Here is a 17,537-nt window from a genome sequence, read left to right as displayed (position 1 = left end):
ATATATTCAGCTAGTAATTTTCAAAAAATACAAAATTGTTAAGTAATAATTACCAGAATAACACGTGAAAGAAACTTAATCAGAAAACTAATACTAGAGATGCATATGAGTTTTGGTTAAGGATTATGTACCGAGTTGAACCCTCTATAACAAACTTTTAGATGGGTGAGAGAGAATGAATCTTTTACTGCCAGAAATCTAAGAAAAACTAGTAACAGCAATCCATCTATTCTCCTTTTACCTTCTTTTGTTATTCAAAGAATATCTCTCTCAGCTAACATGCTATCTTTAGAATGGAAATGGCCTGGACCGCAAAGAAGAGCTACGTGTATACACATATTGAAAGTGGCAAGATATATATACTCCAGCTCACATTGAGTGTTTGCATTCTCAGACGTCAAACACAAAACAAGCATATTCTTTGGGGGTCATCTTGTTCATTTCCTCATTTGAAATGTTAACACCGGATAGGATGTTAAATCAGTAGGAGTTGGCGCCGCTCTCACTTGAGCTTCAGACATCCTCCATATGTATAAACACATCCATAAATAAAGGTGCTAATGTCAGGAACGAAGACTCTCTTTTAATAAAGTACCACTAGCACTAGCACATAGAGCTGCCTTTATATCAGAGGTCACTCTAGAGCCTCGTTCACAATTAAACACTATCTGTTTAAATGAATTACTTTCCCCCCTTCCATTTCTGCAGATGCTGAAAACGTGCATCTCTAAAGGTGCTGTTTATATATTTAATTTTGATTTCTATTATTTTAATTTTACCATTCTATCTTATCATGAATAATAGGTACACAGGGGAGAAATGTTGCTATAAGTATTACTCATTGTAGGAGAGCCATCAGGAAGCCCAGGCCTGGTCTTCCCCAAGAGATTTGACGGAATGAATCATTGCTTCAGGACTTACACCTTCTTAGGAGAAAGCCAAGGTCACAGTCATGCCCATCCATTTTCTTCCTTATAATGAATACGAGCCCATTTGCATCAAAAGAGAATAGCCATTGCCATACAGATGTTATAGAAATAACAATAGTTAAATAGTTTTTTTTTAACCACCTATTAAAAAGTGTTCTGTTATTTCTTCCTGGCTTATGACATCTTTTTCCAAAGAAAATACACAAAGCACAGCAGTATTTGTCTTTATGAAACGGGTTCAGTTATTCTTACCTAGCTCACAGAAGATTCTCATTTTAGCACACCTACACACAGGTGACATTTCAGCTTCTGAGTCTGACGTATGTTGGTATTTTATCCCTGGCCCTCTCTGTGTGGGCATGTATCTCTATTCGCGGTCATTCTCCTCTGCGTGGGCACATTCCTATTCACGGTCATTCTGTCAATGTAGGCTTTACCTTTCCAGAGGATATGGCCTGAAAAGGACATGAGACACTTTATTACCCGCTGCCTTGACAAATAGCAGGTTAGCCTCCACAGTCTCAGTCAAGGGCTTTCCATCTCAGAATGGGTCAACAAAATCACGTGTTCCATAATTGCCTCTCATATGTCACAGCTCTGATGTCACAGTTAGTGGTAACGAATCACTGTCACATATGTACATGTTTGTTTGTTTGTTTGTTTTCTGTTTCCTAGGATTCCAAGTACCTCTTGTGAGAGTCAGTTGGCCAGTTTCTGGGGGAGCTTGTGATTGCCATATATTGAGAATAGAACGTATAAAGTTTGCTGCCTCTCCTCCCCTAAGGTCAGGGGGAGGACTTGATGCAAAAGCTCCTGTGATTGTTTAGTTCCAGCGTGAGAAAGCCTGATCATCCGCTGCCAAGTCATTAGAAAAATACTGAGTAGCAAATTGTTTCAATGAGGTCGTGATTTCGATGAATTGGAATTGTCATAGTGACATGAAAAAGTTAGCATCTCTCTTTAAAGCCAGAGAAACTGGTAACATTGTCAGACTATTGATATCACAGATGAGCCATCCCCTGGAGATAATATTTTGGATGGCTTTGGAAGAAAGTCTTGAGGGGCACAGCTGTCCAAAGACAGCTTCAGGCCCTGATAGAACAGACTGGTATTAGTCTTGCTGGGAATGTGGAGTGAAGGAGACTACATCTCAACAACCCCTTCTCCAAAAGGCCTTCGTTGAAGAGATCCTTAGGAGTAAGCCTGCGGGTCTCCACTCATTTCGGGAGAGGATAAAAGTGCTGCATGGTTTGAGAGCTACACATGACCTCTAGTAGCTAGGTTGCTAAGGCCGACTTGACTGACAGAGAACTCTTTGTCTCTCCTCTGCCTAGGTGCAAGTGCAACCTGCACGCCACTGTGTGTGTGTATGACAACAGCAAACTGACGTGTGAGTGTGAGCACAACACAACAGGTCCAGACTGCGGGAAATGCAAGAAGAATTATCAGGGCCGACCGTGGAGTCCAGGCTCATACCTCCCTATCCCCAAAGGCACTGCAAACACCTGTGAGTAGCTTGGCTCCATTCCATGTCCTGTGCATGACGAATGGTTTCTTCCTTCGTTCCTCTTGCAATTGTGACTTTGCTTCTTTCCTCTTCAAAATGCAGCGGAAGATTTATTCCAGATCTTGTCATTTGCAAGCGTGTGTTAGCATTGTAATCACCTGTTAGAGTCGGTCCTCTTACCTTCCCACTATGGTGCAAAATAGTTCATAAAAACCACAGAGGTAATTTTGTTCTAAGTAGATGAAACAGGAGGTAATTTCCCCTCCCCCTCCCAAATTAATAGCACAGGCCAGGAAAATTCTCAATATCAACTAGCCGTAAACAAGTTCCAGAAACCTTTGGGTATTGACACGTCCGTTTCTATTTCTCACAGGGAGTAAGCCAAAAGATGCTTTGTCCAGTGAAGGTTAGCCCCTCCAATTCTAGGTAGCACGCAATGTTGCCTAGGGAGAGAGGCAGCTTTTCACAAATGCCAGCAACCAAGCCATGACCGCTTTGGATTCTTTCAGCAAGGGATGCCTTTGGATAAAAAGCATGCCTGCAAGCCTCAGGGTGCCAGGTGAAGAAAAGAGGCGTAGGCAGCATCTGTGTTCTCAGGGACCACATGCAATGCCCATGAAGACTCGTGTCATCCTACATATGTAAAGACCAAGCTTGACGTGCTGGAGGAAAAAGGACGATTTCCCGACTAATCAGCACAGTTCTGAGGATGGAAAGATTAGCCACCTGGAAAAGTCTAAAGTTTGCCCTCTTTAAAAATCAGAGGAACGGCAAGATAAGCACAGCAACTGCACAGCAAGACGTCCGAAGAGCCACAGGACAGTGAGAAGCTGAAGAGCAAGCCACAGGCTCCGTGCGAGGCAAACAATTTTATCTGGCACTTCAGAGCAACAGCTGGGAGAAGTCAGCGCTGACAACCTGTATCACAAGAAGCCAAACTTCATCGAGTTACGTGTCGCAGTAATGGACCAGGTAACAAGCTGTGAAGTGCGGGGACAGGAAATTAAGATACATTTTTATGAAGCAGAAAAAATTCTTCCCAGAGGTGAAAAAAGAATCCGTTTGTAAGAATGTTCAGTTTATCTCTGTGTTAAAAAAAAACTGACTTCTTGCTACTACAATTAATATATTAAAGCTCTGTTAAGCAGAAACATTGTTTTTTTTTTTTTTTCCCAGGGGACTTCTAGGGGACTTGAAGCTTTCTGTGGTCATTGAAAGCCACGGACTCAAGACTTTGGAAATGATCTCTTGAGGTTGTCTGTTGCTGTCTCGAATGTCTGACTACTTGAGAACTCCCATCCGCACAGCTGTCAAGCTTAGTTTAAGGCTTCCTCTAAGTGAAAACGGTTCAGAGTTCAGCTTCAGGTCCTGATGGTTAATAGGAGAATAGGAAAAGGGGCAAGTTCACACAACTTGCTAGCATTCTGCTCCATTCTCAGAGTCAGACCTTGCCAAGGTCACTGGAAGGGCCGTGGGTAGTTACTATTGGCTTCACCCTAACACCACCCCATACCACATTCTACCTGTTCACTCTGCCTCAAATAATTGGTTTTTTGTAATGTTTCCTCTAGGAAGACCTTGATTCTGAGAAGCTCCCTTCCTGAAATGAGTTTCTTGCTATATTCTCCAGGGGGTGGTTTTACTCCCTTAGCCGTTTGCATATTAAATACCGCCAAGTTAGTCCTGGCCAAGAGATCATATCCTCCTTTGATTTCTCCTATAGCCCTGATTGTTCAACTATCCACTTTCCTGTTTTTGACTGACCTTCTATGAACTAACGGAATTCTTTCACATCTGTGTTCAAGCAACATAGTGACATATGGACCCAATGGTTAATAGTGGCCAAGGGATCAATTCAAACTTCCAGTCATCAATAGGGCAAAATCTTGGTAAAAGACTTTAGAAATTATATAGAAAATGCTTGAAATCAACACACTTTCTAGCATTTCAGGCCTCAATTTCAACACCCATTAACGACAATAAACACTTCCACAAGTTGGCAGTGTGTTACAAGATCAAATCCATAGCCCTCTATTTGCTAATAACCCGTCCTCTCCAACGTCCTGTTTTCCATTCTTGGATAATCCTTCTTCCTTCATAGCATTTTAAGATTAAGACGCTAACTCACAAAATATGTTTTGCATCATACCTTCACAAAGTGTACAAAATCAGTTCAGGATTCTTTCATATGACGGTCTTGTCCTCTGCTGGATAGCTTTGCTAATGTCATTTATTTTTTAACTTCAGTGTTGCATATCTCCTAAACTTGACCCTTTCTATCTTTCAAAGTAGTATTAGAACTCGATTCATCCTAGTTTTATTTATCACAGGTTAACAATCTTCCAACCCATATCCCATCTTCATGTGAAAATGCTTCCATGTCTCTTAGTCACTTAGTCAGAGAAGCCCTCTAGTTCATTACTATGGTTCTTAAACCCAAGTACCAAGCTCTTCTCTTCTATGAGGCTTATGGAAAAGGCAGCTTTCTTGTCTCCCTAATGATCTTTATTCGATTTTTTTAAAAAAAAAAAAAAAGGTCCTTTGAATTTCACTTTGTTTTCCAGAACCTCCTTCACTTTCATGGATCTCCTTCCATATACTGTCTGTTGTCACACGCATGCATGTGTTAGCACATGCATGTACATCCTTACATGACTTTATTCCATGCATTGTGAGTCAACTACCTGTCTCAGAGACTCTTAGAATGTCACACCTCCATAACAAACAAAGTCATTGGCATAAAAAAAAAAGAGATTGAAATCTTCAGCATCCACCTCAGTGGCCTGCAGATGTCACCATTCAGAAGTAATCTCTACCCTTAGAATCACAAGTAGGTAAAAGAACATCAGATCCTATGTTCTTGTACAGGTTTGCGCTAGAAAGACAGAAGATTTTCGTCATGAGTTGCACTTCAAGGATACCTAGATTGCCATTTAGGAACAACTCTAAGTGGAACCTTACTTTGAGTTCCCAAGGAAGAAGAGTATGGAATACTAATACTCAAAAATAAAATCACCATAGCCTGCTGGATATATAGTACTATTCTCTGCATTTTTACTATAATAAACTTGAACAATGCTAAGTAAGAACTTCTCCGATGATATTTTTCCATTGTGCTTGTATTCAAGACCCAGTGTCTTTAAAGCCATAGGCATGTTCATAAAGATCTTCGTCTTTTCTCATAAAAAGCTTATTTTATAGGAAAGGCATCTTTTTGTCTCACTAGAGATCTTTATTCTACTTTTAATAAAATGCATTCTTAAATGTCCTTTGAATTTCATTTTTATTTTCCAAATAAAGAGAAGCTCTGTCCAATATAATGCCTAACCATGATTCTCTTGATTCCTATTGTTCAAATCATGAATAAGGTATTCAGTAGCAATCTCTAAACTCTTACCCCTGTGGTATATGCAATATAAGCATGATTTTTTACATGCAACTCAATAATCTCCTTGTAAAAACCATATTACATCAGAATGTAATGTCTCAACATCTGTTTCTCAAACTGTGTTCTTTTATCTATAGAAAAACTCTAACAGGCCTAGGAAATGACTCTGTGTGTAACACAATTTATATGCAAGTATGAGGATCTGAGTTATGATACACAGAACCCACATAAAGCCAGATATTGTAGTGAACATCTGTAATCCCCGCACTCCTACGTGGAGATGGGAGGTGGAGACAGAAGACTATGTAGAATGGTGGTTCTCAGCATATGGGTCACTACCCCTTTAGATGCAAAGGGCTCTTTTACAGGGGTCACCTAAGACCATCAGAAAACATATTAACATTAGCAACATTACTGTTACAAAGTAGCAATAAAAATAATTTTATGGTTGGGGTCATTGCAACATTAGGAATTAAAGTGTCACAGTACTAGGAAGGTTGAGAAACACTGCTGTAGGAGGTCATGAGCCAGCCAGCCGAGGGTGTGAAGCAGAAAACAACAAGGAACCCACCATCAAACAGGGTGGGAGGCAGCCATTGACACAGAAGGCTATCTTCTGACCTCTATACATGCAACATGGCAAGTACATACCTGATTTATACGTGTGAACACCTGCCTACACACACTATACACAGAAAACACACAGTCTTCTTAAATACTATGGCAAAAGAATTAGAAAATTCTATTATACTAAGTTTTACATACTCACAATCACATTATTAGAAATATCTAAGAAGTTCTGGCATAAATTAACCTGTTTGACTCAGTATTTCCCAAACTTCTTTTGATTTCCTTGAACACCCAGTAGCTTTCTACAAAACACTCTTGTGGGGCATGCTGATCTAAACAATTTCTTGCAGTGTGACCTTAAGAACACCATGGAAACAGACGAAAGCACAGTCAGTTCCGCTGTTTTCTTATTTGTGCCTTTCTCTAAAAGACCTAGTCTAATATTCTTCAAGGAAGGAAAATTAAATTGATCTGACCTGGGCCTTATTTGTCTGTTTGGCTATCCAACTTGAATTGTTGTACAGAGTCTCCCACTCCTCTGAGTAATGGGACGTAATTTGATGACTATTCTATTATTTTCCCTGATATTAAATTTGCATTGACCAGTTTCTATAGTCCCAGATGTACACATGGATGCATCATGAGCCAGCCAGTTTCCTGAGCACTTCAGATGCATTAGTCCCTTCTAGACTCCCACCCAATCTTTTAAGGTTGATGCTATGGTTTTTAATTTTCATGTATGGAAAACATATGACTATGATTCTTGAGATTCAAGTTTGCACAGGTAGCAGGGGTGGAATGAAACCTTAAGCCAAGGTTTATCTTTCCTCTACTGACTACACGTTTCCCACTACACATTTCAGGCTATTTGAAGTGGCCATCTCTGTCTCCACAGGGACTTGAGCTCCAGTTTGCCATCCATTCAAACAAGAGACTCAGTGCTCTAAGTCCCATGGCTTCTCAGAACTCCGGTTGTTACTTCCTGCTCTTAAAACCATCCCGCCTGCCCCTGCTTATTTCCCAGCCCTGTCTCTTGTCACTCTGAAGCCACCTCCTTAAGTATCCCAGTCTATTCGTTTGTTTTAGTTCGTGCTTTAGCAGTCATCAGCCAGTTCTAGCTCCAGTCTTTTTGGTGAGAACAGAGCAACTTTACCAGTAGTCTCTACAGATCACAACACCATAGAAAATTCATCTCTTTCTCCAAGAGCACCTTTTCTTTTCTCTTTATTGAAATTCTGTTTATTCCATCAAGACTCAGTGCTAACTCATCAATGAAGCCTACCTAAACTTGCCTATACAAAGCTATTCCCGTCTTTCTCCCTCACTCTAACTTTTGATAGTGTATCTAGACTTAATGGAACTTTCTGACTATCTCTAACAAAAACTATTAAAAAAAAAGAGCTATTGTTGCGTGCTTAAGCTTTTGTACTTCATTAAAAGCTTTATCTACATTACAGACTTAAACCCCACACTATCTTCATTTAGTCTGAACTACTATTATCTTATTTGAAATATAGGAAAACACAGGCATAGAAAATGAGTAAGATTTCCTAGGCTAGCACAGCTAATGTCTGTAAAGGCCAGATTTAAACTCAGCTCTGTCTAGATATAGGCACTGAACATCAGCCATTTAAGAGCATGGCTATGCTTTATTCTTGGTTCTTTTAAGTGTTTATGGAACAGCTATTTTGGTAAGTGATTGAGTAATCCTAAATAATCCTATAATGTATGCTTGGCTAGATTGGCTTTGCATCCATCTTCTTCTGTCTTCTGGAATATGTGGCCTTCACAGTCCATCAGGTCTAACACCAGAGTCTTCAGTCTCCAACAGAGAGAGACCATCTGAGATCCTGGAGGGAGTCCAAGAGTAAAACAGGCTCCTTGGTTCTCACTAGCCATGCAGCCATCTAGAAACAGCATGCTGGCAGGCTGATTTTCACAGGCCTCCCTGAGCAGAATTCCATGTCTGGGTCCCTGGACCACTTCCAGCCTCTGACCTCCAGTCCTTGAAGCTGAGAATCCCCCATTTAATCACTAGGGTAGCAAATGTGACTGACTGACTATGCATTTAACAAGCTTCTAAACCCAAATGCACAAGCAGAATTTCAAGCTGTTCACAAGCGCCAGCCTGGATGCCCTTATCTGAAGCTCATGACAACAGCTATGGTTTTGAATGCAACACTTTCGGGAATTTTTTGAATGGCATGACAGTACACATATTTGATGTGGTTCTTGTACTCAAGGAAGAATATCAACAGCCTTACTCAATCAAACATTTCATATGATTATTCTCGCCAAGGGAATAAGAGGAGACAACACATAACGTTACTGACTTTCTCTCCAAATTACTTTATATCACATAATGTTGTGCCCTAGGAGTGTGTCGGGAAAAGGTTTCCATTCTCACATTTTCTGTTTAAATTTGAGAATGATAGAGAAGAGATTGCAGTCTGTAGTAAATAGAATGACTGTGTAAAGTAATGGGTATGACCTAGGATTACGAAGTTAGTTCTGAGTTCAAAATTCAGTTTTCTTCTCTATTAACCAGGTTGATCTTGGGCAAGTGACACAGCCTCTTCTATGTACATTTTCCCCATCTGTAAAATTAGCTTGGCTATTTACAGAGTGGACATAAAAATTAAATTAATTAACACAGGTAAGAGAGTGCTGTGTACATACCACAGTGACTTTAGTTGCTATGATTATTATATTCACACTGGGAGCTAGCACAGGATCAGCAAAGTCTCCCCTTGGAGATAGGTACATGGAAAGACATATTGGACACTGTGGACTAATACCCTGCTGTTATCCCTGCTACAAAGTAACTGCTATGACATCAGACATACTCAAAGCCTTATGACCCGTGTGTTTTCTTTCCCGCAATTAAGGCCGCATGTGGTGTCAGATAATATTCCAAAGTCTGCTTCATAAGGTCGGGAGCAGGAAAGTTAGACGGCTTTCATGCTAATCACATCAGACTAAAACATCCTGCCATCCACATCCCACCTTCAAAGGGGAAGGGAGATCCTGAGGGTATCCAGGTTGCCAGCCCTCTTCCTGAGGCAGCAATGACATTGTAACGCCACTCTGCTTTTCAGATGATCCTTTTTCTTAGGCTTCCCACCTTTGATGAGTTTATTCTCCCATTTGTCAGATACATTAACACAGAAAGTAAGGTTAATATCACTTCTGCCATGCCTGCCATGTATACTTCATTCCCAGAGCCCTCCTATGCCAGGAAGGTGACACTGACGCTCTCAATTTGGATAATTTACACAAGAATTCTACAGTGTCGTTTTATGAAGGCAACCTTATTTCCCTCATTTTCAAGTTTCTAGGAGACAACACACCATACTTCCTAGCAACCGTATGAATGAGTCTGCAGAATACTTTCATACCATTCCTGACCTCTTCTTTATGGCGTTTTAGGACAAAGTGTTCCCCATGGCTGCAGTCTGACTGGGGGATGATCTACTCACCTTCTTGGTGGGTTTTTCAAACCATCTATCACAATACTGGTCATTTTTCCTTGCATTCTGATGTACACCAAGTCCTAACGTGTTGCTTCCCTCGTGATGGAAAGCTGCAACCCTACCACTGGTTCTCTGGAGTTATAGCTTTAGCAATGCCTTAATCTGCTTCTGCAGAGTGGGTTTTTCTTTCTTTCTTTCTTTCTTTTTTTTTTTTTTTTTTTGAGTTCTTCACCATGTTGACTTCTTTAAGCTTAGTTACATACCCTTTAGCTATTTGCCTGATGGAGAAAGAGCTAGCCAAAAAAGAACTTTGAAAATGAAGAAATTAAAAATATCACTTTATAACATTATATGATTCTATTACATTCTTGCCTCTGTTTTCAGCAGTATCCCATTATAAAAACATTGGCATATATGGACTAGGAAGGGATGAATGATGGCCAGTTTCTTCCTGCCTTCTTTCTCTTGTAGCAAATGGTGAAATAATGCCCCTTTGGTTTACTTGTATGTATTTCTATAACCTAGTGACATTTTAATTTTAGACACATCAGTGCTAAAATCATACTCTGTGCACTGCAGAGCCTCTCAATAGAGGTCACCCACTCTGTGTGGGTGTTGATATTTTTTCCCAGGATGTGTTTACAATGCTCAGACAGGTACGGGGAGTCGCATGCTCTAATGCTTTATGTAAAGAGGTCAGCTTGGGTGCCTGAAGCTCCTTATGCCACTTCTGTGAAATAAAAGGCTGAATACGATAATTTCTTAAATCCCTTTAAGATCTCAAACCTTTACCCACCTTTGAGGTTTAGCTTGTGTTGGTTTTCCCACTCCCTTTCTTATTAGTGTACTTTTATTTTGTACTACATCTATTTATTTTTTTTTCCAGAGCTTCATCGAGATTGTTCAGAGAATGCTTTAAGCCAATGGAATCTAAATTTCTAGTTCTTTAAATAAAGAAGTTCAATTTCAAATCTAACTTTAAGCATTAAGGTTATATGCTTATTATTTTTATTTTTATTTTTTATTTCTTCCTTGACCCAATGATGATTCGGGGAAGCATTGTCTAATTTCCATGTGTTTGTGGGCTTTCTAGAATAGTGTTGCCGTTAAATTCTAATTTTAAGCCATGGTGATCCAATAAGATACATGGGATTATTCCAACTTTTTTTGTATCTGTTGAGGTTTCCTTTGTTACCAAGTATGTGGTCAGTTTTTGAGAAGGTTCCATGTGCTGCTTAGAAGAAGGTATATTCTTTTATGTTTGGCTGGAATATTCTATAGATGTCTGTTAAGTCCAGTTGAGTCATAACATCTGTTAGTTCCCTTATTTCTCTGTTAATTTTTTGTCTGACTAACCTGTCCAGCGGTGAGAGTGGACTGTTGAAGTCTCCCACTATTAGTATGTAGGGTTTAATGTTTGATTTAAACTTTAGAAGTGTTTTTTTTTTTTTTTTTTTTTTTTTTTTTTTTTTTTTTACATATGAGGGTGCCCTTGTATTTGGGGCATAAATGTTAAGTATTGAGATTTCCTCTTGATGGATTTTTCCTGTGACTAATATGAAATGTCCTTTTTTTGTCTCTCTTGATTGACTTTAGTTTGAATTCTATTTTGTTAGTAATTAGAATAGCTACAGCCACTTGTTTCTTAGGTCCATTTGATTAGAAAATTTTTTCAACCCTTTACTCTGAGCCAATGTCTGTCTTTATGTTGAGGTGTGTTTCTTGTATGCAGCGGCAGAATGGATTCTGTTTTCATACCCAATCTGTTAGCCTGTGACTTTTTATGGGTGAGTTAAGTCTATTTGTATTAAGGGATATTAATGAAAAGTGATTGCTATCTCCTGTTAATTTAATTTTTGTTTTTGGTGGTGTTATTTTGTGCATATTTTTTCTTCTTTGGAATTTGCTACTGTGAGATCATCAGTTGTCTGTGTTTTTGTTGATGTAGCCAACTTCCTTGGGTTAGAGTTTTCCTTTACTTTGTGTAGGGCTGGATTTGTGGCTAGGTATTGGTTAAATATGATTTTGTCATGGAATATCTTGTTTTGTCCTTCTATGGTGATTGAAAGTTTTGCTTGGTACAGGAGTCTGGGCTGGCATCCATGGTCTCTAAATGACTGCATAACACTTGACCAGGACCTTCTGGCTTTCATTTTCTCCATTGAGAAGTCAGGTGTAATTCTGGTATGTTAATGTTTTGATTATTATGTGTGATGAGGGGACTTTTATCCACTCTAGTGTTCTGTATGCTTCTTGTATCTTTATAGAGATATCTTTCTTTAGGTTGGATAAGTTTTCTTCTATGAGTTTGTTAAAGATATTTTCTGTGCTTTTGAGTTGAACTTCTTCTCCTTCATCTATTCCTATAATTCTTAGGTTTGGCCTTTTCATTATCTCCCATATTTCCTATATATTTTGGGTTAAGCTTTTGTTAGATTTAATGTTTTCTTTGACTGATGAGTCTATTTCCTTTATTATATCTTCAGCACTTGAGATTCTTTCTTCTGTCTCTTGTATTCTCCTTTATGCTTATGTTTTTGGTTCCTGATTGTTTTCTCATAATTTCTGTTTCTATAATTCCCTTGGCTTGGCTTGTGTTTTCTCTATTGTCTCTATTTCAGTTTTCAAGTTTTGAATAGTTTCTCTTGCATGTTTGATTGATTTTTCGTGGTTTTCTTTAAGGGATTTGTTGATGTCTTCAAACCTCCATTTCTTTGAGGGACTGTCTCATTTCCTCTTTAAGAGTCTCAAACATTCTCCTGAAGTTATTTTTTAGGTCATTTTCCTCTGCTTCATCTATATTTAGTTGTTCATGTCTTGCTGTTGTGGGGCCACTAGATTTACTGGTGTCTTTACACAATTAAGGGGAACATGATAAAAAAAAAAAAAGAAAGATGCCAGCATGTGCCTCGACAATTTCTCTGAGCACAATCTGAGGCATACTGTCACATATGATTGCAGTGACCATTGTAAGATGTGGTCAAATCCCTAGATGCACTGTGTTTACCAAGTTCTTCAACTGTCCACAAACAACCAAAAAAAAAAAAAAGGAGCTTTGACATTAAAATAGGAACCATTAGGAGAAAATATCACTGGAAAATAGATTAATGAGAATATTTTGGTGTTCAGATATATTCAATTTCAAAACTCTTTATTCAAATGAGCAGTTTAAAAATCTTTTCTGAGAAATTACCATTTTTACAGACATGGCATAAAAAATGACTCATCTGGCAATACCCCAGAAAACAACAACTCACAGAATGAAGAAGAGCCTGAATTCTCAGCATCCGGTATTAGGTAATAGCATCTTCCTGAGGAAACTAGAATCTCACAGTGGTCACGGTTGGCACTGCGTGGACACTTGGGATGAGCAAGGTTCTCCTACACTTGTGGCCCCAGACGAACAAACACACTTCTGCATCTCTCTGAAGCATCCTACAGAAGCAAGCACTGCAGTAAGCCGCCTTGCAAGCTTGTTCATTACTGGGCCTGGTGGAACTCCCTGAGCAGTTCACCTTGCATTTATTCAGGGCCCTCTGCCTCTGTGGAAGTTTGAAAACACATGAAGAGTTTCTCTCTGCTAGCTCAACTTCCATTTGCTTTGATGGATTGCAAACAGGCAAGCAGTGCCTTGCATGAGAGAAGAGTTTTCAATCATAAGGAAATTCTGAGCTTCTGCAATTGATACTAAAATTATAATGCTGCCATCACTCCTCACTCGGTGGGGAATTTGCAAAAAATGGAAGAAAAAAAATGTTCAGTACCAAGTCAGTGTCACATTGTGGTAAAGAGAGTTGACTAAAGTCTTGGCCTTGGAGTCTAGCTGTCCTTTGCAGAAATCATAATCAGCTTAAAATTCAGTTCATAAGAGAGTTAAAATATGGACATTCGGTTTTCCAGTTTTTGATTGAACGGAGATAAGTAATTAGGCTGAAGTTTTATGAACTCCAAGGACTTAGGGGCTGAGGATATGGCTCAGCAGGTAAAGTCCTTGCCACACAAGCATGAGAATCTGGGTTTGGATCCCCAGTACCCATATAAAAGTTGGCCCAGTATATATGCTTGCAAACTTAGCACTGAGAGAGAGAGGCAAGACAGACCTAGCACAGAGGCCCACTTGTTAGCCTGTCCAGCCAAAACTGTAAGATTCAAGCTGACTGAGAAACCGTGTCTTCAGATAATACCATGGAAAGGAAGAGAGGAAGATACCTAACACTGACCTCTGCCTTCTGCATGTGCAGGCTGACGTGTCTCCCTGACACACATGTACTTGTACAAACACATGCAATAATCACAATAACAAAGTAAGTCAACTAAAGCATCTAAAATGAAGAGATCTTTTAATAACTTAAAGTAAGACTCTATCCTTTCCTTTTTTCCAGGATTTTAAATACATCACAATAACCCTTTGTTCTATAGTCTCCCATTTCTCACAGGGCCACAGAAAAATACAGCTTAATTTTAAAGGCTACAAAGCTAGAAGTCTCAGAAAAAAGGTACAGTGATCAGTTCAGTTATGCAGGGGGCGGTTGTGAGAAGAAAAGTGTTAAAATGAAAGCCTAACGATTCATACAGTTTCCCCTGTGAGTATACTTCAGCGATGTGAAGAATTCAACTGACCAACTCATTAACAGTTATTATTTATTGGTTGCATAACTTATATCAGACATGATTTAGGATTATCTTGTTCAATACTCACAGTAGCCCGGTGCAGTAGATCTGATTGGCCCCTTCGCAGATGAGGAAACAGGCTTGCTTGGGTCAGCTAAAAATCATCTAACTAACCAGAGTAGCAATGCAGGACCCCAACTCAGGACTGCATGTAGATGCAGTCTATATCTACAACTAGATGCAACTACATCTCATTTGCACCCATGCAGAAACCATAAACTGTTTGTCAGGAGGCAAATCTCTGATACCTAATCAGCAATATCTACCACAGAGGTGCTTCATGAGCAAGCTAAGACAGTAAGAGCAACTATTTCCAAAAGACTATATATGAAATGATGGTCTACATGCTTTCCATATATATATATATATATATATACACATACACACATATACATGTATACACACACACACAAAATCTCCATCACAAACAGAGAGATAGGAAACTAAGTGAGCATTGAGATTATAGGGAACGTGCCCAAGATCACAAGTTGGTAAGAATTTAGGAGCCAGAGCCACCCTTTGAATTCAGATGTCTGGCTGATGAGACTCTGCACTTGGTCAAAGTACTACATGCTTGGTAGGAGGCATAATATGGATGCAGACTAAATGTGTGTCCATATTTCAAAGACATCAAGCCAAACACTGAAATAGTTTCACCAGCTTACCATGACTTGTAAATCAAAGAAAAGCTGAATAATCAGTGAAGGCCATGATCAATATGAATGATGTAATGTATTCTTGAATTATTCTGCTCAATTAAGTTTTCATTACAGAGTTTAATCCACATATCTGACAAGTAAAAGAGGAATAAAAAGGATGACTATGTGAAATTAATCAAATAAACTGTCAAATAATTTTTCAGCAGCGAATTCATGTACCTTGTAACAGATTTAAAGAGACCTACTGCATATGCAAATGCATTTGCACAGATGCCCAAGGTGTATATTTTGTGGTCAGATCAAAAACCTAGCTTAACACTGTCTGGAGCCATATGGAATTAATCCAATAATCTTATAAATAAGCACAAAATGTTTGATGTCATTAGGTACCCTTGCTTCACTGATTGAAGGGTGACATTAACTCTTCAATTCTGATGAACTTAGGAGTTCAAGAATAAATGCAAAAGATTTCAGTGTGTGTAGACATACATATATGCATATTTTGTATAAAGTTTTTATACTGATTTCTAATAATTGGAGTCACCACGTGTCGCGTTTCTAAGACTTTTACAATAAGTTCAAGGTGTCACATAGCATATAGCTAACAGTTCTTTATTGTTCTGTTTTGTTTCCTCTGCAGGCATCCCCAGCATTTCCAGTATTGGTAGTAAGTAAAATAATCACCAACCCAAACCAAGGCTAGCTTTGCTTTGTTGTTCAGCTCCTCAGAGCTCTTTTCTCATGTCCATTTCTGATGCAATAGAGCAGTATCTATTGGGATTCAAGTTTCCTGCTGGCTTTAGGTACTGGTGCACGGAGAACACAGACGAAACAGTGGCTTGTGCACAGCTCTTCTGTACATGTGCAATGCCCATTTCCTAATGACTTTGGCTTCATGAAGGCCACCTGAACAGAGACCTGAAATGGAGAAGCAATTGCTTAGATAAATACATCTTGTCTTATATATAGTCCTATGTCATACTTAGGGACCAAAACCAGATTGCACTCTCTTTGTAGCACCAAGTGTAAATCTCAAATGTAACTGGGAGGAGAAGAGAATGAGTGTCCATGAATGTCCTAAGTATGTTCATTGAAATTCAAGGAAAATACCATGAAGCCAGTGAGGAAATCTTTTAATGCATTAAAATGTAGGTTTTGTGAAGGCCTGAAAGAGGTGGGTTGATGATCATTAATCATTCCCAGGAATTCAGGACAATCAGTTTGCACACCACCCACTCCTCTCTTCTGAATTACAGTGGTCTGTTCACTCTGGAGCCCTTTGTTTTCTCTCTGGTAAGAAAGGGATATATGTACAAAATGTAAGCATAGGACCAAAACTTCCTAAAAAAGTCTCTTAGTAGAAATCCAAGCAATTGAAGAGCAATCTCCCCTCCACTTTCTGGACAATGCTTTCCAACATCACTGCTTTGAGCATGTCCAGCTTCTACAAGAGGGTCAGGTTGCAGCTCTTCTTCCTGTCTGAATTAGTGCATCCTCACCCAAGACTGGAAATATTCATTACGAATGTACACTATACCATATCAGAGCATAATTTCTCACAGTTTTTTTTTTTACAGCATGCCCTTGATGACCAAGAGTAAAAACCTTAGAGCCACAGCTGAATCACCGATTTAGAAATAAAATACTAAGGAAACCTCAACTACGGTCTGTAAACGAAAAGAACACTGGTCCCTATGATGGTCACTCATCAAAGGCTTGTGTCCTAAGAATTGTGCCAGGGAGAATGTTTACAGTGTAAATATCAGCAGATGAAGCATGGCCAAACCCAACACTTTCCTAAAAGCAATTCTCTGACAATTTGGATAAGAAACTTGCCACTTCTTATACATGCAAGGCCAGCTCTTCTAATTGATAAATCAGCCCAGTTTACTTAAACCTGTGAATAGATCCAGGCTCTTATTTGTTAAGCATTAGACATGTTGAATGCCATGAAAATTAGTTGCTCTGTAATCAGAGACAGCATTTACATCCACTTTGATACAAACCTACAACAGCAGCACTGTCTTTGTGATCTTACAAAAGCAGTCTTGGGGCTGCCTTGCCAATGAAGATGTTCAGCTCTAATATCCCTGCCGTAGGGCTTGGCATTTGCCCAGGTATGTAGCTCCAAGTGCTCCCTTTCAGGCCTTGACAACTATTCTTGTAAAACTTTAAAGCAGAGGGAACCAGAAGGGCTGCCGTGATCTGGTGTGCCCAGAGTTTCAGAAATGGATGAGTGGAAAAGTAGTTCTTTGGTGCTGGGATGTGTTTTCGTTCTGAGAGCCAGTTGTGTGTTGCATGGACCTCTGACCGTACCTGCTCACTCCACATCTCATCTGG

The 17,537-nt window shown here is 39.3% G+C and overlaps 1 protein-coding gene across 2 annotated transcripts in view; it reads left to right on the top strand.

Annotated features, from left to right (window-relative positions):
• Ntng1 (netrin G1) overlaps positions 1-17,537 on the top strand; it is a 327,790-nt gene that overhangs the window by 239,941 nt on the left and 70,312 nt on the right. For both annotated transcript variants that reach the window (XM_050120930.1, XM_050120931.1), the window contains exons 3-4: positions 2,264-2,436; positions 15,838-15,864. In XM_050120930.1, coding sequence (XP_049976887.1) covers positions 2,264-2,436; positions 15,838-15,864 — 200 coding nt within the window. The remainder of the gene's footprint in view (positions 1-2,263; positions 2,437-15,837; positions 15,865-17,537) is intronic.

Source organism: Alexandromys fortis, unplaced genomic scaffold (genome assembly GCF_014885135.2).
Source record: "Alexandromys fortis isolate MF-2015 unplaced genomic scaffold, M_Fortis_MF-2015_v1.1 scaffold_176, whole genome shotgun sequence".
NCBI lineage: Eukaryota > Metazoa > Chordata > Mammalia > Rodentia > Cricetidae > Alexandromys > Alexandromys fortis.
The sequence above is the reverse complement of the archived record's forward strand: the minus strand, read 5'-3'. Positions and strand labels throughout refer to the sequence as shown.